We start from the raw sequence: 22,450 nt of genomic DNA on the forward strand, positions 1-22,450 counted from the left end.
GGGAGAGAGGGAGAGAGAGAGAGAGAGAGAGAGAGAGAGAGAGAGAGAGAGAGAGAGAGAGAGAGAGGGAGACAGGGAGAGAGAGAGAGGGAGAGAGAGGGAGGAGAGGACAGATTCCTGATTTCTTTTACGACGGGCCATCAGGCTCTGGTGGTTCCGGTCCGGACCACAGACTTCAGACAGGTTTGATTTCAGGGAAAGCAAATCAAAAAACGAGAGCACTTGTATACTGGGGGGGGGGGGGGGGGGGGGGGGGGCAAGAGGAAGCTGGAGGGGCAACTCTCCAAACAGCAATCAGAGCAACTGCAGTCTGGTCTGATGGCAACAATCTCACGAGTTCATTGTAGGTCAAAATATAGTCATTCATTCTTCCCTCCCTATACAGGGGACTCTGTAGAGGGACTAGATAGAGGACTAGATAGAGGACTAGGTAGAGGACTAGATAGAGGACTAGATAGAGGACTAGATAGGAGACTATGTAGAGGACTAGATAGAGGACTAGATAGAGGACTAGATAGGGGACTATGTAGAGGAACTAGATAGAGGACTAGATAGAGGACTAGATAGGGGACTATGTAGGGGACTAGATAGAGGACTAGATAGAGGACTAGATAGAGGACTATATAGGGGACTATGTAGAGGACTAGATAGAGGACTAGATAGGGGACTATGTAGAGGACTAGATAGAGGACTAGATAGAGGACTAGATAGGGGACTATGTAGAGGAATAGATAGAGGACTAGATAGAGGACTAGATAGGGGACTATGTAGAGGACTAGATAGAGGACTAGATAGAGGACTAGGTAGAGGACTAGATAGAGGACTAGATAGAGGACTAGATAGGAGACTATGTAGAGGACTAGATAGAGGACTAGATAGAGGACTAGATAGGGGGACTATGTAGAGGACTAGATAGGGGACTAGATAGGAGACTATGTAGAGGACCTAGATAGAGGGACTAGATAGAGGACTATACAGGGGGCTCTGTAGAGGACTAGATAGAGGACTAGATAGAGGACTATACAGGGGGCTATGTAGAGGACTAGATAGAGGACCTAGATAGAGGACTAGATAGAGGACTAGATAGAGGACTACGTAGAGGACTAGATAGAGGACTAGATAGGGGGACTATGTAGAGGACTAGATAGAGGACTAGATAGGGGACTAGATAGAGGACTAGATAGGGGACTATGTAGAGGACTAGATAGAGGACTAGATAGGGGACTATGTAGGGGACTAGATAGAGGACTAGATAGGGGACTAGATAGAGGACTAGATAGGGGGACTATGTAGAGGACTAGATAGAGGACTAGATAGGGGACTATGTAGGGGACTAGATAGAGGACTATGTAGAGGACTAGATAGAGGACTAGATAGGGGACTAGATAGGGGACTAGATAGGGGACTATGTAGAGGACTAGATAGAGGACTAGATAGGGGACTATGTAGGGGACTAGATAGAGGGACTATGTAGAGGACTAGATAGAGGACTAGATAGGGGACTAGATAGAGGACTAGATAGGGGACTAGATAGAGGACCTAGATAGGGGACTATGTAGAGGGACTAGATAGAGGACTATGTAGGGGACTAGATAGAGGACTATGTAGAGGACTAGATAGGGGGACTAGATAGGGGACTATGTAGAGGACTAGATAGAGGACTAGATAGGGGACTATGTAGGGGGACTAGATAGAGGACTATGTAGAGGACTAGATAGAGGACTAGATAGGGGACTATGTAGAGGACTAGATAGAGGACTAGGTAGAGGACTAGATAGAGGACTAGATAGAGGACTAGGTAGGGGACTAGATAGAGGACTAGATAGGGGACTAGATAGAGGACTAGATAGGGGACTATGTAGAGGACTAGATAGAGGACTAGATAGGGGACTATGTAGGGGGACTAGATAGAGGACTAGATAGGGGACTAGATAGGGGACTAGATAGGGGACTATGTAGAGGACTAGATAGAGGACTAGATAGGGGACTATGTAGGGGACTAGATAGAGGACTATGTAGAGGACTAGATAGAGGACTAGATAGGGGACTAGATAGAGGACTAGATAGGGGACTAGATAGAGGACTAGATAGGGGACTATGTAGAGGACTAGATAGAGGACTATTGTAGGGGACCTAGATAGAGGACTATGTAGAGGACTAGATAGAGGACTAGATAGGGGACTAGATAGGGGGACTATGTAGAGGACTAGATAGAGGACTAGATAGGGGACTATGTAGGGGACTAGATAGAGGACTATGTAGAGGACTAGATAGAGGACTAGATAGGGGACTATGTAGAGGACTAGATAGAGGACTATGTAGGGGACTAGATAGAGGACTATGTAGAGGACTAGATAGAGGACTAGATAGGGGACTAGATAGGGGACTATGTAGAGGACTAGATAGAGGACTAGATAGGGGACTATGTAGGGGACTAGATAGAGGGACTATGTAGAGGACTAGATAGAGGACTAGATAGGGGACTATGTAGAGGACTAGATAGAGGACTAGGTAGAGGACTAGATAGAGGACTAGATAGAGGACTAGGTAGGGGACTAGATAGAGGACTAGATAGGGGACTAGATAGAGGACTAGATAGGGGACTATGTAGAGGACTAGATAGAGGACTAGATAGGGGACTATGTAGGGGACTAGATAGAGGGACTATGTAGAGGACTAGATAGAGGACTAGATAGGGGACTAGATAGGGGACTAGATAGGGGACTATGTAGAGGACTAGATAGAGGACTAGATAGGGGACTATGTAGGGGACTAGATAGAGGACTATGTAGAGGACTAGATAGAGGACTAGATAGGGGACTAGATAGAGGACTAGATAGGGGACTAGATAGAGGACTAGATAGGGGACTATGTAGAGGACTAGATAGAGGACTATGTAGGGGACTAGATAGAGGACTATGTAGAGGACTAGATAGAGGACTAGATAGGGGACTAGATAGGGGACTATGTAGAGGACTAGATAGAGGACTAGATAGGGGACTATGTAGGGGACTAGATAGAGGACTATGTAGAGGACTAGATAGAGGACTAGATAGGGGACTATGTAGAGGACTAGATAGAGGACTAGATAGAGGACTATGTAGAGGACTAGATAGAGGACTAGATAGAGGACTAGATAGAGGACTATGTAGAGGACTAGGTAGAGGACTAGATAGAGGACTATGTATATCGCTGCAGATAATCAGTCGACCCCTACTTTGGGATGCAGCAGCACCTCGTTAATAAATTAGCTTCCCGTTAGGAGTGAACATCGTCATCCTGTAACAGAGAGGAGAACCAGCAACACACACACACACACACACACACACACACACACACACACACACACACACACACACACACACACACACACACACACACACACACACACACACACACACACACACACACACACACACACACAGATCATGTTTCACTGCAGAGTAAAGAGGTACACACATCTGATTCTTAACTCTCACAAACACGTTCCCGTGTCTTTGCATGTTTTTATGGTTTAAAGGTTTATTTTATACAATTATAAATCGAATGTAATCAAGTAAATAATAGTAGAATATCAACATCATGCACTGATCTTGTGATTTCTGTCGTATTTGTTTATCCAAACATCCCCGTGGGGTTCAGTGTGGAGTTAAGTATTCAGAAACAGCAGGAACGGAAACGACCTCCGACGAGGACGAGCTTCATCTGGACGTCTCTCTGAGCATCTGGCCCACCGAGGCAAAAAACATGTTCCAACATCACCAGAACGCCACGCTTTTTGGAGGACGAGACGCCCCAAAACAGGAAAACGGTGTCCTATGAAAACATCCAGGACGTGTTTATGTCCGAGGGTCTAAAGGTTCACTTAGGTCTTTCATGTGGTATTTAATTCAGCTGTTCAGACAGGACGCACAGGGATCTCACAGCAAAAAGCAGGTTTGAAAAGCGGAAACAAGCCACGATTAAAAATGTTTAAATTCTGTATCGATGCGCCTTCTGATCGGCTGTCAAACTATTTAGAACGACTATCGGCTAATTGTCAGCCAATTAACTTCTGCAAAGCCAACAGAGAATAAAATAAAAGATATTTGCAACGTGAAACATTGAAACTGGATGGATAGAACTTTAACTGCTTCGTTGACTCACGATGTAAGTTAGCTGCTTTATTACGATTCAGGGAGAAACACGCACTCTTGTTTTAGGTGAATTTTGTGGGACGTTTTGAATTTCTGGAAACATCTCAGGGTTACGTTGGTCACGTTTTGGTTCAAATCCCCCCAAAAATCCAAAATGTGCGATGGTGTGTATACATGACGGCGTCGTGATGACCGTTAACGAGAGGTAAACCTAAGGCGTCAACGTCAACTTGGCCTCTTTTTCAAAAGCAAAATTAACTACAACTACAAACAGCTTTTTTAAGGCAACGAACGATGGAAACACTGAGTCTCTCTGAGCTCAGTTGCCTGTTACGCTCTAGAGAAACTGACCTCTGGTGGCGTCTGCTGGTTACTACAACACATCACATCAATGCAGCGTCATAGAAAGAGCAGCGTCTGGATTTATGTCGGAAACACCACCCGAGCCTACGGGGGGCATCTATCTTCGCCAGGAGAGCAGCTTAATTCAAGCTCTTTAAAACCATGAATGAACATTTATTTCCATGTATTCAAAATGTAGTATAAATAATCTAGTGTGCAAAAAAATAAAAAAGGGTTGGCCTGCTTCGGTCTCTGAGGCTAGAGCTGCATGCGGTGTACTTCCACGGCTTACTGCAGATTCCCTTCAGTATCGTAAGGGAAGCAGCTCGAGGGAACAAAGCAGTAAGAGGGGAAAGGAAATTAACATAATTTCACATGGTAATGTATGCGGGATTGAGCAACGACTTTCCATCTAACAGCGGGACGCGTTTCTGGAGAGAAAAAAGAATATGCAGACACGAGTATAATGAACAAATATTAGTCGTGATGTTTGGGATTCAAAACGAAGATAAACTGTTCCGATCTCTGGAGTCGAACACAAACACACACACACACACACACACACACACACACACACCCTAATTGAATTACTGAAGACAATTGGGACACAAAATGGTCCAAAAGCTGATCTGAAATATCTGTTTTTTCAACAAAAGGCCACCGGTGACGATATCAAGCTTGAAAAGACCGGTTCTAATTCGGTTGCACACACACACACACACACACACACACACACACACACACACACACACACACACACACACACACACACACACACACACACACACACACACACACACACACACACACACACACACACACACACACACACACACACACCTGTGAGCATGACAACAGATGCAGCTTCATGCCGCTCTGTAATTAAATGCAGAAGTGCCTGAACTGGAAAGTAAACTGCTCTCCTCCAAGTGACTTTAAAGAAAGAATCACATAAGCTATATATATATATATATATATATATATATATATATATATATATATATATATATATATATATATATACTATCTCTGATACTCTGATACGCTCTGATCTCAGCGTAATCTCTCGTAGCCGCGTTGCCCGACCTTCTCTGATTCTCAAGCAAAGATAAAGACCGAGGAACTGAAGGTGCAGAACACACACAAATAAATGAATAAATATGGAGGTTACCTTTCCAAAGCTGCCTTTGCCGATGGCCCGTAATATCTGGAAGTGATCGAAGTTCACTGTGAAGAAGAAAGAGAGCAAAACATGAGACATAAATATAGAATAAAGGACTTACGACTGTAAGCGCCTCCGTCATGTGATCGGTGAGCGTTTACTCGCCAGCTTCACTTTCATGGGAGTAATGGGAGTTAACTAATGTCATCACACTTAATGGTTCGTTGCAAATCCTCTGCAATCAATAAGTGGCTGAAGTCTATGACGCACACACACACACACACACACAAACAGACACACACACACACAGACACACACACACACACACACACACACACACACAGACACACTATAATCGACTTGTTATAGTTTCGAGGGTTTCATTTATTTGCAACAAACAGACGTCAACATCATTCTGATTAGGCTATAAAAATTAAAACCTGCAGGTTTAAGATGATACAAACTGTCGTGCCGGTTCTGTGTTTTCTCATATTTTGTGAAAGGTTCAGACTTTTATTGTGAAGGATTTTTTGGGTGCATTTGTTCCGATTCAAGCCGGAGAAATCAGTCAGCATGTTACTATGTGCTGCACGTACGGCTGCGTGGGCACAGCCTGGTGTGTGTGTGTGTGTGTGTGTGTGTGTGTGTGTGTGTGCAGTGCTGCAGGCAGATGTGAGCACAGCAGGCTCACGCTGCTCCTCCTTTAAAAGTCACTCAGCTTGTGAAGCCGGCGTCCTGATCCGCCCGGCCTCCCGTCGGCGTGAACAAGACGCCATCATGAGAGACGGCGCCACACGCTGGGCTCCTCCGGGGGGCCCGACCCGCCGCCATGCTGACCGAGGAGGTAAAGTATAAAACCCCCATGGTGCTTTGTGGCTCCTAGATCATACAGACGCTAGGTGTGGCTCTGTGTGTTTTTTTTTGTGTGGAAGATAATCTGGCGAAGGATTCTCCCCGCTCACGCTTTCTGTACACGGCTAATCCGCTCATACAGCATCACTGAACCCACACGGTGACGCCACACGGTGACGCCACACTCTGACGCTGCCACACTCTGACGCTGCCACACTCTGACGCCACACAGTGGCGCCGCCACACGAAGCCGCCACATGGTGGCACAACGCGGTGACGCAAAAAAAATACCTAAAGATGAAGATAAAACATGAAGAAAATAGTTTACACAGCACGGTGCGTTCAGGGTTCCTCTTTCAGGTGAGGAAAGACCAGCGGCGGGTTTGTGTGCCGAATCAGCAGCAGCGAAACATTAAAGGTGCTGCTGATAATAAAACTAATGAGCTGAAGTCTGACTCGTTTTGCTTTCCAGTCAAATCAACAAGCAGTTTACAGAAATCGATGTGTAAAATGACAGTTTACACACGCGGGACCATCAGCCTTCCAGACCACCAAATTCATTTAATCAAATACACTGAAGACGTTTATATAAAGATATAAAACATATTTTATAAAAATGTTTTTGATCAAATTCCAGTTTTGTTTGTATTTTTTATCATCACCTTTACTGATATTCAATATTTCCCATACTTTTTTTTTTTTACATTTTAGGACTTTTTAGCATTTTATTATTATTAATTATATTATTCCAAATTTGTTATGAGATTTATTAATTCTGTTTGAATATCTGTGGTGTTGATTGGTTATGATGTTTTGTTATGAAAGGTGTTACATTTACACGTTTACAAGTGAATTTGTCAGAATGTCAAATAAATAAATATATATTATTATGTTATTATGAAATATCTTCAAATCTGAGGAGAGGAAATGTAAATATGGAATATATTATGCAGCAGGATTGCCAAAAAAATTAAAGCAGCATCAACACATACTAAAACATAAAAAACATCACTAGTTCACTTATGTGATATTATATATTATTATTATGTGTATATTATTCATATAACATCCCGATGAGGTGAGTTTGGTCCTTTACACGTGTTTCAATACGGCTCACAAAGACTCAAAAATATTCAAAAGATTCAAAAATAGAAACCCAAGAAAAGTAAATTACTTTGACAGAAAGCCAAGAAATTAACCATCCACTTTAACGTTTTCTTATTTGGAAGTCATCGATCGCATCACGGCGCTTCCTCCAAGTCTGAGTCATCAGGGGAGAGAAAAAAGAAACTAGCTGCTCTTTACATCCAGAAATGTGGGCTTTGTTCCATTCTAAAGGGATAATTACAGCCGAGGCAGCTTCTGAAAAGTGAAGCCAAGGCTGAAGTGCCTTAAACCTGCACTCTCTCTGCTGGCCACCAGGGGGCGACTCCTCTCTGGTTGTATAGAAGTCTATGAGAAAATGGTCCTACTTCGCTCTGCTGGCCACCAGGGGGCGACTCCTCTCTGGTTGTATAGAAGTCTATGAGAAAATGGTCCTACTTCTCTCTGCTGGCCACCAGGGGGCGACTCCTCTCTGGTTGTATAGAAGTCTATGAGAAATTGACCCAAAATAAGTCGATAGCAGTGAATTTCCAATAATGGGCTAATTGTGAATATCGTCACGAGTAGGAATTTTCACAATTAATTTGTTTTTATTTTATCATATACACTATTTTACTTTGTCATCTATAACTTTTGCAAAAAATCATTTGTGTCAATAAGACGTGCAATAAGGAGTACATTTGTATAATTATCTGGTATAATTGGAGAATCGTGATTTAATCCCACATTGTCGAATGAGGGTTCCGTTGTATAAATACATCCAAGTTTCTGATGGTATTTGTAGTTTGCGACGCTTCACCGTCATGCGGTGAAACCGGCACCTTTGTGGTTTAGCTGCAGCCACCACATCGGCTCCATCGCCGGCTCTCAGGTTTCAGAGCGTGGGTGAATCCGATCTGCCGCCACGGAAACTGCTGACACGCCAGGACGATACGCTGAGTCGGCTCCGCGGGGGCCCTCGATGGGCGACCGGCTCCCGCCGTGGAAGCCCATACTGGCACAAAGCCCGGGTCGAGGCGGCCAGCGGAGGCGTGTTCATGCACTTAAAAACCTCGGACTGAGCCAAAGGCACCATTCAGCCCTCGCTAAGAGACGTAACACTCAAACGATCCTCAACGCTTCTTCAAACGCAGCAGGCGGCTTCACATCCTGTTGCATGGATGCCGTCTTTTTGTGGGCGGAGCCGAACCGGTTGTGCAGTCACAAAGAATCCTGGATCATCTGTCTGTCTGACATTAATGAGCTGGTTATCGACGTGGCGAGTCTGATTAAAACGGAGCCAGAGATCATATTTGTGTTCTTTTTATTTCATATCCTGATAAAAGAGATGCTTCATGGTAGATTTCAGGCTGAGAGAGTTCATTCTGCTTCTGATCCGCACGTAGACGCCTCGTTGATTCAAATCTAATCGTCAGTGAATCTCAGGATAAATTGGGGCCGTGAAGGATCTGTCAGTTCAATCCTCCGAATCGGAAAATGAAGCGCCGCATTTCTGAGCTGCATTTGAAGATGCTGGGACGCATTCGGTCCTCCGATGGACCTCCGATGGACCGAATGGGACTCAAGACTTGATTGACTTCATATTTGTTGAAGAAAAGATGCTAAAAGACCACCTTAATGTTTAGTTTTAGACACTTCCTGTTTCTAGCCTTCATCTGTTCATACGAGGCTTTTATTCTGAAATATTAGCTGGACAGTGTTGTGGAAAATGCAGAGACCACTATGAATTAAGGAAGTACAGGCTTTTACTTCTATATTTTTGTTAATAATTAGAAATGTGCACATTCTGTCTAAAATACATAGAAGTAACATAAAATACATGAATCATTGTCTACGTAGCTGGAAGCTGCAGATCAACGGCGTCGGTGTGGACGCCACGCGCCGGGACGCACGCCGCCAGCCGGCGCTCAGGCAGGCAGTGTGACCCGGGCCGAGGTAATAATCATAAAATCAATGTAATGTGGGTGATAAAGGAGAGCGTTGGGGAAGGGGAGGCCAGAGAAGGAGGAGGACAAAAATAAAATACATTATGCATTAAGCGTTCTAATTATATCCTGAATGGCCGACGGACGTTCTCCTCGACACGAAATCTTTTAGAGACTCAAACTAAATCTGGATAATTGTTTCAAGGCTTGAAAAAGCCGCTTGTTATAAGAAAATAGAGCCTGATTAAAAAAATACAGAATCCAAATCATTTCTTTTAAATTTAATAATGCAAGGAGATTTATTATGATCATCTTATTAACAATTATTTGTTTTTCACTAAAATGTTCAGTTAAAAGATTTGTGTCTAATCTGTGACACAATCCAAACATTAGAAGTGATTCCAGTGCGTTTTAGTGCCGTTTTTAAGCACATTTTGATGATTATTGCATTTTAATATCGTGCATCGCCCCATATGGTGCCACGTCTAGTCGACAGGATATCAATCCTTCATCGATGAGAAGGAAGTGTAATGGGCAGCATAATGGGAACAGCTGGGGGGGGGGGCAAACAGACAGGAAGAGCACAACACAAAAGAACGCCAATTCATTGGTGAAATTAATATGGAATTCAGAGTGTGTGCTGCAAAGTTCCCATAGTCATATTTGGGCATAAATTATGAAGCCTTGAGATAATGCAACTTTCATGAGACGTTTCTTTATTAATCACCATCAGAGTCTCCCGGCACAAAGAGGCTGGTGTGAAGGGGGGGGGGGGGGTGCTGATGAATTATGAGTTTGACTCGTTGGAGTACCTGCGGTTCAGATACCGTGATTCACCACGAACAGATGCTCGGGAGTCGATGTTATTTACGCCGACGCGTTCAGAGACGGGGTCCCGAAATGTTTGATGTCGCGGCCTCGTTTATTCTGTGACTTAATAAAGAGTGCATCATTCTCCCGCTTTCGCCACGAGGTCGTCCTCATATCCGATTTGTTTGGACTTGGATGTTTTAAATCAACACAGCGTTTATGAGCGGATCCTCAGCAGCAGAATAAAACTCTCTCCGCCTGATAAAAACACCATGAAGCATTGTCCTCCGTCAGGATATCAAATAAAAACATGATCTCCGGCTACGTTTTTAAATCAGATAACAGTTAGCTACCTCTGCTCTTATCTTCACGACCGCGCCTGGTTGCTAGGCGACGGGAACTGCCTCTGATTTGTAGGAATGAGAGAAAATGAACAGAGAATGAATTTTCAAACAGATTAAGTATGGACGCATTCCATCAGAAGATCACACCACCACCAAGCAGCGACTGGAGCTGGAAGACGATCACCACCTGATCAATAAGTCGGACCAATGATACGGTCCCACCACCATGAAACTGATGCTACCTAATACCTGTGATGTCAGCAGAGAGCACATTGATCTCTGTGATTCCCCCTAACACAACGGTGCTTCACTATTCCATCCACGAGTCTCACACCTCCTTCCTGACTAGAATCCCTTTACTAAGCCACACCATTTATATCACTATGTCTGGGTACTTACAGTGACAATAAAAACTGCTTACTTTGTTTTATTTAAGCTCCATTCAAATATATTAACATATACATACTTTGACACTATATTCATCTTATGAAAGAGTTGCAGATCCCTGCAGTTTTGAATTGTGTCTGTATGAGAACCACAGATACAACAAGTGGTCGTAGTCATGGCGACGGCCTCGATTTAAGCCTTTTGGACCATAATGTACTAAATGAACATCATGCTGGATTGAAGAAGACTTGAAACTAGAGATTGAGACCATAAACTCATGTTTACAATGTTTACTGAGATAATAAGTAGTTTGTAAATGTCTCCTCCGTGGGACTAATTATCTTACTACATAGAGCTGCTGGAAGTTTCAGAGCTTCATTCATGACATTAACATTCAAAATGTTGAAATTAATTACTTGCAGGAACATCGCCTTCCATTCCTCAATCTGTCACTCACACGATTATGTTTGTCCAAGTCAAAACTTAAAAATCGAGAAAACACGGATGTAAAATACTTTCCAGAATTCCCAAGTCGCTACTCTCCTGCAGCACCTTTCGAGGCGGTCCATCAGTCACCTGTTCCACTACAGGTAGACTCCCATCACGTGGCAATCAAACAGAACTGCTTCTCTGTATAGCTTCTACCTACAGGTGAAATGAATTCATTCAGAACATTTGTTTGTCTATAAAAGACAAGACATTTGAAAAAAGGACTCCAACTTTATGGAGATGAAAGCTCAGTTTCAGACGAATCGTTATGATTTAAAAAATGACTAACTGACCGTCTTGACTGCTGAAATATCGCCGGAGCGTAAAAATGTTTGAATATTTAAATAGGACACGATCCTTTCTAAATGTAAAGCAGTTTGACCACGGAGCAAACACAAAGTGAACTCCGAGACGTTAATGTAGGGTCCATTTAGAGCTCGACCCCCCCCCCGTGTGGAAGAGTCCGTTGGACCTGGATCAAAAAATCTCCCAGCATCGATCCCTTCCTGTCCTGTCTTCTGAGAATACGCCTCTGCTTCTAATCCCATCAGTCTGCCTCTGTATCGGCCCGTGTACCAGCTATTCCTCAGATTTCTGCTGACAGGTTTCTATTTGCATACAGAGTGCACACAGACGCCGCCGCCATCGCCGTGCGTTTGGCAGCTTTATGGCATCGATGGCGGCGGCGGAGGATATGACGAGGGCGATGCACTTTGCTCAGGTTCTCGCGGCGGCAGTTTAGCGGATCAGAGGATCAGTCCTCCTCATGCATGTCGACACCACAAAGTGCCACAGCAGGGTTCCTCCACCTTCTCCAAAGTCAATTTCAAGCACTTTCCAAGCATTTCAAGGTGCGTTTCCATGCTTTTCCAGCCCCTTCCAGCTGTGGTAAACTCCATATTTGTATCAATCCAATGGTCAGTATTCAGTCTACTTATTCTGTCACTTGTTCATCACATTAAATGAGATGTTATTGTCCTCTAAACAACCAACATGATGTTTGGAGACAGCTTTTTACAGAAGGACCACAAATGAAAGGAAAACTAATTCCACTAACAGATCCACAGAAATATAATCACCAACTATTTTCATCATCTGTTCATCATCAAAAGTCATTTTTCATAAAGAAATGTCAGAAAATGCTGTTTTCAGTCCCTCAAATATGGAGATCTTCTTTTCTCTGTTCTATCATAGATGTCATCACATACAACACACATTTCAAGACCTTTAGTCTAAATCCAAACCTTGAAAACACCACAGTAAAATTCAAGTGTTTTCAAGGATTTCCAGCACCCGTACCAGCCCTGATCATAGTAAGAAGTGTGCTGTGCAGCAGCTTCCTCTCCCTCGTGATCCCTGAATATTTCATGCAGTAGTAAGCCTCATCTCATGGCCTGTAGTAGTGGAGCAGCCAGTGGGACACGCCACAGCCTTTGATACTCGCCGCCCGATCGAATGCAATCGAGACTTACTGTACAACTCTGCAGCTGTAAATCCAACACGCTCCACAGGCCGCCTTCATCTGGACTTCTTTCATCGTGAAGCGCGTTCTTTTGATCGGCCTCGTGAGCGCCCCGGATGGCGATGGAGAGAGAGAATACGGTTGATCTGGCGTTAGCAGACGGCCTCGTTACGAGTCGAGCTGAAGCGGCGTTTATTCAGTATCGACCTTCCACAGACGCAGAGCAGAACCTTTACTGGATCTGGATCCATGTGGATTCTGGTGTGAAGCTGCTAACAAAGTTAGCTTCATGATTTAAGGTCAACGTTACAGCTAAGTGTTAAAGTCATCTTAGTAGCTAACTAGCATTGGTAGAGACCTGTCAATCAGCAGGTAAGCCCCGCCCCCTAAAGCATCCCCTGCTTTCTGGTCTGGTGGACTCTAAATGGACCATAATGTACTAAATGAACATCATGCTGGATTGAAGAAGACTTGAAACTAGAGATTGAGACCATAAACTCATGTTTACAATGTTTACTGAGATAATACATCAATATGATGCTCCGTTTCCAGGAAACATTGCTTGTTTATGACACTGACTGAACTTGGCGTTGTTTACCCAAGCGGTTTGTGTGTTGCTATGATTTAGTTTGGTTACAAAGAGTAAACGCTCGCCGTCTTCCGTTTGAAAGCTCTGCGGCGAGCTGAAGGCCACGTCAGACGACTCTGTTTACTTAAATCACTATCATCACCGAGCAGCCATCACCATCATCATCTCCTCGTACACTAGAGCACTAATACGGCCTAATTGTGGCCTCTCTCTCTGAAGCAGAGAGCCTCATGAATATTCATGAGTGCCACAGAGCTCATTGTCTTCACGATTTCAGATTATAATTGGACAACAGATAGGGCAATGTGCAGGAAAGGGCATGTGACGGGTCTCCGAGTCTCTCCTTGTACGTGCATTTATTTACCCGAGTGTGTTTTTGATCTTCGTCTGCCTGACGGCGTTTACAACGACACAAAGGAGTCACACCGCTGGAAAATTAAAGCAGCCATTAAGGCTTGATCTGGCTGTGTGTGTGCCTCACTAATGTGATGAACCTCTTCTCAAAAAAACAACCAGCGGGCCGTGTGATTCATTCACCGCACCTTGTTGCTAAGGTTACTCACCAAATGAGGATGAACTTGAACCGCCTGCTGGAGGATCGATGGAGGGTATAGATCAGGGAACGCATGTCAACTATCAACGTTTGATTGGCTGTTTGAACCGAAGATGCTTTTTCTCCATTAACGGACTAACTGCTTATTTTTTAACATCCATCACTCAGCGGAGCTGAAGGGACGGAGACAGCTTCACATGCTTTAATGCGTCTTCAACAGGGGGTCCGGGACCCCTAGGGGGTCCGCAGAGTTACTGCAGGGGTCCCCGAAATTATTTGATCCCAAACTGTTTCTCTTCGAAAGATTGTAATATGTCCAAAAATCCACCTTAACTGAGAGATGTGAAATTAGACCGCTGTGCAAAAAGAAATCATGCTGTACATCCAAAGACGAGGAGGGGGGAGAGAGAGAGATAGAGAGAGATAGAGAGAGAGGAGGGAGAGAGAGAGATAGAGAGAGAGGAGGGAGAGGAGAGAGAGAGAGAGAGATAGAGGACTTCAGAGAGTGATTCTGCAGTGCAGCACTGTCACAAAGAAACATCATCTGGACCGTGTGAAAACTTCTGGGGTTACCATAGCAATGTGTGCCTTTGTGTGTGTGCCTTTGTGTGTGTGTGTGTGTGTGTGTGTGTGTGTGTGTGTGTGTGTGTGTTGGCATAATTCATTCCCCGTGATTCACAACTCCTGGGCGAGCGGCGTCACATCGCGTCCCCGTCATGTTCAGGCTCATTAATAAAACACGGCGGCGGCGTTGTGCTGGACTCGAGGTGAACTCACCTGTCGCTCGCCGCCGAGGTCAGGCGACGCCAAAGAAGCATGGATGCTACGAGCTAACATTAGCATAAGTTAGCCCCGCTACGCATGAATTAAAATGAAAAAACAGACTCATTAAAGACGATAGTTCGTATGAAATATAATTTCCGTTTCAACTGAGCAACAAAAAAAAATATGTTCGAAGCAAAACCAACAGCAGGTTTAAGGTTCAACAAACCTGCCATTTGTCTTTAGTGATCGGGGATTTTTTGGGTAAATCCCGATGATTCTTAAAACCCAGTCCTGGTCTACAAGGCTCTGGATGGTCTCAGGTTTACTCAGGATCAGGATCAGGATCAAGAAACAGCTGAGGACCACTCATTCAAAATCAGGGCTGAAAACGTTATCGTTTAGCAGATCTTCCTCGCACATTTAAAAAGCCTATTTTAATCATTTTAGTCCTCAGATATTTCACCTGCTTATTTTATTGTTTTGTTATATTGCTCTTTTAATGTTTTTATTCCGTTTCAATGTCTTTGCTATGATTGTTTTTATCTGCCTCTGTGAAGCACTTTGATCTCGTGAATGAACGATGCTACGCAAATACATTTGCCTAAAGAAAATGTATAAATGTCAATACTGAGAGATTGATGATAGAGCTGGTAAGAGAGACACGGATCAAACCATATGTTCCTGTCAGTGGAAGTCTGATTTATATTTTTTATATATATACTGTATATACTTCTGTTAGTAATGTTAATGTTGAGTCTTTTATGAGGCTAATACAAAACATTTTATGAGATAAAAAATCCTTAATTAGTCCGACGGCTCCCGTTTATTGTTTTAACCCCGGCTTCCCACTCATTATTATCCGACTCTCTCAACAACACTCATTGGCAACCGTTGCTCCTATCCAGGCTTGGGCAGCTCGAGTATTTATGATTATCAATCCCGTCATCACTCCAGACACTGCTCTATGACGCTGCATTGATGTGATGTGTTGTAGTGACCAGAAGACGCAACCAGAGTTCAGTATCTCTAGAGTGGAACAGGAAAATGGAGACTCAGTGTTTCCATCTAATGTTGCCTTAAAAAGTTTTATAGTTTATCGTCGGGAAGTTAGATTTGGTTAATTTTGCTTTCGGAAAAAAACTAATTGAGGCACTTTCCTTTTACCCACATTTACTCAATGAACTTTGCTGCTACATTTCTCAACATAACATAAAAAAATATAAAAATACCATTTGAACGTTAACATGATCCCGAGCATCGACGGCCTTTCAGTTCAATCTCAGCCAAGGTCATTTTTCCAGGACAACACAAGGTTTTCCAGAACATTTGTACCATTTCTTTCATTCTAAACGTTTTTTGAAATTACTTCAAAAATTAAGTTAATTCTCTCTGTTACCACGAGTACAGTAGTCTGATGTTTCCTGTTTTATACTCGTTTTTTTAATTGAGTCGGACACACCAGCTTTACACTGGGTCCTTGTGAAAACGGGTGAAATGCCGTTTTCACCGTACACACTCATGCGTAGCCACCAACGGTGATGTAGACAGATGCTCAGTGGCTCTAAACCCGTTCTCACAATCCACAACGGTATCCCAGCAGCCGAGCCGCCGTCCTGAAAGCATCTCCAGTAGGACCTTTTTGTCACAAACCAGTGGGCTGTGACACAAGCGGCCCACCGCTACAGGGTTAAAACGCCATAGTAACCTTTCCCACCGTTCACAGAGCGATGCATTAGGGATCTATTTAGAGCCGGGTGGGAGGTGGTGGGAGGTGAATGTGCATCAGAGACAGGAGGAAGAGGAGGAGCACTCACAGTCTTTGAGAGAAAACAAAGACTAGGATGGTAAACCGTAAATACTACACGGTTCTATACTCAGGTATTGAGTTTCCATCTTTTATTTTCAGACCCTCAAGAGATGAAAAAAATACACTGAAGGATAAATAATGCACCTTCACTTCCAACCCTTTCCTCGTATGAAACACAGAAGTGTTGATGCTGATGGGACACGAAGAAAGAACGGCTTCATTTAAGGGAAACGCTTTTCGCTCATCCGTTGTTACCTCGACAACGTCGATCCACTCTAGGGATGGGGGGGTCGATACGGGATTTTAGCGCGGATCGTGGTGAAGTTATTATTATCGGGAATCGTCACAAATATCTTCACGAGTGAAAAGACTTCTATTTTACTGTCGTGGCAGAGAAGTGAAAAATACAAGATACAAACATGCTTTATTTGATTTATTTATCCGTTATCTATGCAGGGAGACCTTATGATAATTTTATTGTTTTTTGAGTTAAATAAAAAGAAAAAAAATTTGCATCTTATCTTACGCGATACAAATGTTAGTTTCTCGACAAAATGTAAGGTGGTTCTACAATGTTTTGGTGACAATAAGAGTTCAAAGCATATTTTGATGATTATCGGGATAAGAATATTGTGAATCGTAATTACTGTAGATATCGTCCCGTGTTTAATCAACTCTAACCAGCTTTGTATGATAGACTAGCATCGCCCCTGCTGGAGAAAAATATGATATGATATATTCTACGTCATTCATTCTAGAATGTACGTAATGATAACGACTACAGACGTTTTCTTTTCTTGGTTGTTTTGTTGTTCTTAGCGGATGGTGGTCCTCAGTCCCCGAGACAGCTGCCTGTATCAGACCCGAGGTCACGACCTCTCCGGCAGCATTTGGTGAATGTGAATGCGTCTACGCAACCACGCTGTACCAAACGTTCCTCTGCTGCTGTCGTATTAAACCGTATACTCGAGTAAGGACCGAGGCTTTATGATGATGCTTTATTCATCTTCCAGAAGAATCATCAACTCGTGCTAAGATTTCCACAACAGCCCCGTTTGCCGTTTATCATCTTTTTGGGCTACTATCTATTTGTCTGACAGTGTTTTTTTTAACCGGCAGCTGGACAGCCTCTGTCAGGTTTAATAGCGTCACATTTCAGTGGCCGTTCACTGTCGAGCTTCTCAAGGATGAGAACACGGATGGGCTGACGGTGAATCAGAGCTGTTTACACGTGCGTAAGTAACCCGGCTGCTGTCGGCTGTCTGGACTCGTTTGAGATATTTATTGTGACGGAAAAATGAGAAACTCAAGTTTCCCCTAATTGGGGTGAAGGATTGAGTCACTTGTACACTTAACAGTAACCCGGGGTTTAAGATGGGGGACAGCGTTGCTTTGTGTAGCTAGTGTCCAAAATAATTAAATCCAAAGCACTTTGTTAAAAGTAATTGAGGTTGAGTATTAGTAATACCTGCTCTATGATGCTGTGTTGATGTGATGTGTTGTAGTGACCAGCAGACACCACCAGGGGTCGTCTCGATAGTGGAACAGGAAAATGAGCTCAGAAAGATGGAGACTCAGTGTTTCCTTCTTTTGTTGCCTTAAAAATCTTATAGTTTATAGTCGGGGTTTAAGATTTGGTTCATATTTGCTGTCGGAAACAACACAAATTGAGGCCCTGTCGTTTACCTCCACTCACTTAAATAACGTTGCCGCCACAAAAAGGCTCTGGTCTATCAACGATCATTTGAATGCTTAAATTCCCTTTTACTCCAGCGCTCCATTGACCCGCTGTGTGTGTGGTTGATAGAGAGAGAGAGAATAACATTACAGCTGTGGGTGCAGTAGTGTCACATAAACCACCATACACACCATCAGACCAGTGAAATATCAGGAAGGTATATTAAAAAATAAATAAATACAAATATTAAATAAACAGGACCTGCCCGAGAAATCAGATTACTGACCAGCTGCATGTAAACACGGATATTAACGGCGAGGATTTCCTGCCGTAACCCAATTTCCCCCAGTAACCTTGTTTCTTGCTGCTTGTAATCATAACGAGCGTGACAAACCCCCCTCTGGAAGACGAGGCCGCCGAGGTCCTCATGAAGACGCTCGGCGGCGGCGTGGTGTCGGTAATCTGACGGCAGAAACAGGGCCGGCCAACCAGAACAGAGCCACCTTCCTCTGACCTCATTCTCTCCGTTACAAAAAAAAATCTAATCTCAGACGTGAAGAATCTTAAAACTTTGCCTACTGTTGTAATCGAGATTATACGACGTCAGATTGGTTCACATGTTGTGGATTATTTATCATGTTGAAGGAATCATTACTACTCCAAATCAATATACAGATCATTGATTTGACCGACCCCGATCTAAGCTTAGCAACTGTAACTAGGGACTGTAGAGATTTCTTGATTTGCAAAATTTGCTTTTAAATTGACAAATATGATGTGTAATTTGTGGTACAATTCAAACGGGATCAAAAAAACATGACTATCATATTACTTTTTCCGTAAATAGGGTCCCATAGTGGTCCACAGGAAAGGGGGCGTGGCTTATCCTCTCTACAGTAACTGAGGGGGCTTAGAGAACGCTCAATAATCCCCCTCTGTAACTTTGGTTCACTAACTGGAGCTAAATAACCAGAAGTCACACTGTTGCTCCTGAAACTTTCAACTACAGACTCAGAAACAATGCTGAGATTATCTGGAAACGGCCTTTAATTGGTTTCCATGGGATCTAATGTTGGCTGCTGAATTCACACACACACACACACACACACACACACACACACACACACACACACACACACACACACACACACACACACACAGCGTAACAAACAGGATTACAGAGAGTTTACATCCGTCAGTCTATCGAGTGACTTGTGTTGACTTTGCGATTCGCAGCACGAGTCTTCATCCTCCTCGTTTTGCTGCCGGGGGGGGGGGCGACTTATGGTTTCGTTTGCGTTTCCCCGCAGGAACCGGCGAGCGAGAGCGCCGCCGCTCCTCTTGTATGGTGGATCTGGTTCAGTAATCAAAGCGGGGGGAATTGAAGTGAATGTGGGCTGAAAGCAAAGCAGCAATGTGGTTGCTCATGAAAAGAAAGCATGCGACCCGAGAGTGGAATACTGAGCTGACCTGAGAGCTGCTGCAGCGAGGCTGCCGACACCTCGGCTGCTCGCTTTATTAGATGCTTGTTTTCATTTCCCACGACAAAGGAGGATTCATTTATGTCTGTTCGTCCCTCCTGTTGTTTTTAAATGTGACATGCAAATATAGTTTGACTTGACATTACCATCTCATGGAATATGGAATAAAACCGCCTACTCGTCTCATCTGACCCCCAACGGTCCAGGTCTGACGAGTCCCTTTGGTTCCTGCTGTTTCTAAATGTGCTACACATATAAAAGTTGTCTTATGTCTCACAATAAGTCATATTTACCGCGAGTTCACCACGGCCGTGAGTCGGCCTACTGATTGGTCCAAAACCTGCCGTACCATGTGAGCTATGACGAGTGTCGCTGTATCACTGTGGACACAGGCTCGTGGACTCAGGCTCGTGGACCCCGACTCGTGGACTCAGGCTCGTGGACTCCGACTGGTGGACTTGGGCTCGTGGACTCAGGCTCGTGGACTCCGACTAGTGGACTCCGACTCGTGGACTCCGACTAGTGGACCCCGACTAGTCGTACTCCCAGTATGTAGCACTACCACATACATCCAGTAGAGGCACTAGTGGACCCTGAGACTTATGTAAAACACCAAAGAACAAAATGAGCTTCCTTCCAAAGCCTCGGTAACGGAGCAGGTGATACATTTCTGCTGCAGGGACAGACGATTCCCCCGACCCAGCCAATTAAAAGGCCAATTCAAAGAATCATCTCTTCAGACATCTCTAGCGTACGCACCTCTAATGTTCCGACTGATGACTCATCCAGAGACACACCTCCACTTCAGTTACCCCCCTCTTTCTAACACCTCGTTCTAACACCACGACACCGAGGGCGACCTCCCTTCTCTGTGGGCATCGACGGCGTCATGCTGATCTCGTCTCTTTGAAGACGCTCAGCCGTTTCAGCTGCTACAACTGTCATCACCTGCACACAACAAGGTCACGGTAGACCAGCTGGACAAAAACGCACACAATGCGTTGATTCTCGATGTGGAGGAAAGGATTTGTTCGGCGTCTACATTTAAAATATCACTGTTCTTCACGGAGGACGCGTTCACACGTCACAGTAGAAAATGCACATGAAATAAAAGGAAACCGTTTGGCTGCTTCAGAGGCGGCATGCCGTCACGCCTTCGTGGCTTTCTGGGACGACGGGATGAACAGATCCATCATTAGAGTTATTAGTAACACCTGCGTCCTACTATCGGTCACATTGTCGGCTGTGAAACGACAAACAGGCAGTTTGTCAGGATTATCACGCCCAACTGTGAGATGTGAGCTTTGATCAGCACGTTTAAATGTCCACAGAAAAAAGTGTACTGTATCAAGAGTGAATTATGTTGAGGGCTTTTATTGTGAAAGAACAGAAGGAGGATGGATATAGTGCGTAATAGGAATAACTTTAAAGTCATGATGATTTTAACACTTAGCTGTAAAGTTGAACCTTGAATCATGAAGCTAACTTTGTTAGCAGCTTCACACCAGAATCCACATGGATCCAGATCCAGTTAGGGTGCCGCTCTGCCAGATCCACCCGTCGCTCCTCCACAGTCCAAATATGGTAACTTCCTTCTACTGGTTGCAAAAAAATCCAAGATGGCCAACGTTCTGTCTCTTTCTGGTCTGTTGGACTGTAAATGGACCTGTCAATCAGCAGGTAAGCCCCGCCAGAGATATACAACCAGAGAGGAGTCGCCCCCTGGTGGCCAGCAGAGAGAAATAGGGACGTTTTCTAATAGACTTCTATACAACCAGAGAGGAGTCGCCCCCTGGTGGCCAGCAGAGAAGTAGGACCATTTTCTAATAGACTTCTATACGACCAGAGAGGAGTCACCCCCTGGTGGCCAGCAGGGAGAAGTAGGACCATATTTGTAGGAGGAAAATATTTTATTTTGGGGTGAACCGTCTCTTCAATCCTGCAGTTGTTTCTTCTGTCCCGTTCCTCTGGCGACCCCTCAGATTTACTGTTAACAACACGTCTTCAGTGAATAATGAGGAACCGCGAGCTGCTTTGTGTCTCTGAAACCGACTGCGATGCTAAAAGATGAGTCACTTCATTGTTCGCTGAAGACATTTTTTCTCAAGGGTAAATATCAAGCTGAAAAATGCTGAAACATGTTGGATTATTGGCTCTCGGTTGGAGTATAATCACAAGACTTAGATACGTCTACATCTTTAAAATTCTTCAGACAGTTGTGGAAATGAAGTCGTCAACTCTGCAAGGTGTTGAGTTTAACTATGAACTCATTAAGCTCCTCCCCCTCTCCAAGTCCTCACCTGAACTCCGATCAGCGCTTGATTCTCGAGGACACCTGTTGTGAACGGCGTTCGGGGGGGGGGGGGGGGGGGGGGGGGGCATGATGACACGGATTCCTGCTTTTAGTTAAACACGAGCTCAGATGTCCTCGTTAAGACTGAGAGCCACGAAGAAGAAAGATGTCGTTTACTATCGAACCGGAGCATCGCTGTCTGCGTTTGATCGTCTTCGTTTCAGCCAAAAAGAAAATTTACACTTCTGTGGATGATAAGCGTGGATTCTCC

The 22,450-nt window shown here is 44.1% G+C and overlaps 1 protein-coding gene across 2 annotated transcripts in view; it reads right to left on the reverse strand.

The window, feature by feature from the left end:
- stk32c (serine/threonine kinase 32C) overlaps positions 1-22,450 on the reverse strand; it is a 73,859-nt gene that overhangs the window by 43,534 nt on the left and 7,875 nt on the right. For both annotated transcript variants that reach the window (XM_084020957.1, XM_084020956.1), the window contains exon 2: positions 5,650-5,705. Coding sequence is in view for 1 of the 2 variants with exons in the window: in XM_084020956.1 (XP_083877082.1) it covers positions 5,650-5,705 (56 nt within the window). In the remaining variant the exon portion in view is untranslated. The remainder of the gene's footprint in view (positions 1-5,649; positions 5,706-22,450) is intronic.

This window comes from Eutrigla gurnardus, assembly GCF_963514095.1.
Source record: "Eutrigla gurnardus genome assembly, chromosome: 11".
Taxonomy (NCBI): domain Eukaryota; kingdom Metazoa; phylum Chordata; class Actinopteri; order Perciformes; family Triglidae; genus Eutrigla; species Eutrigla gurnardus.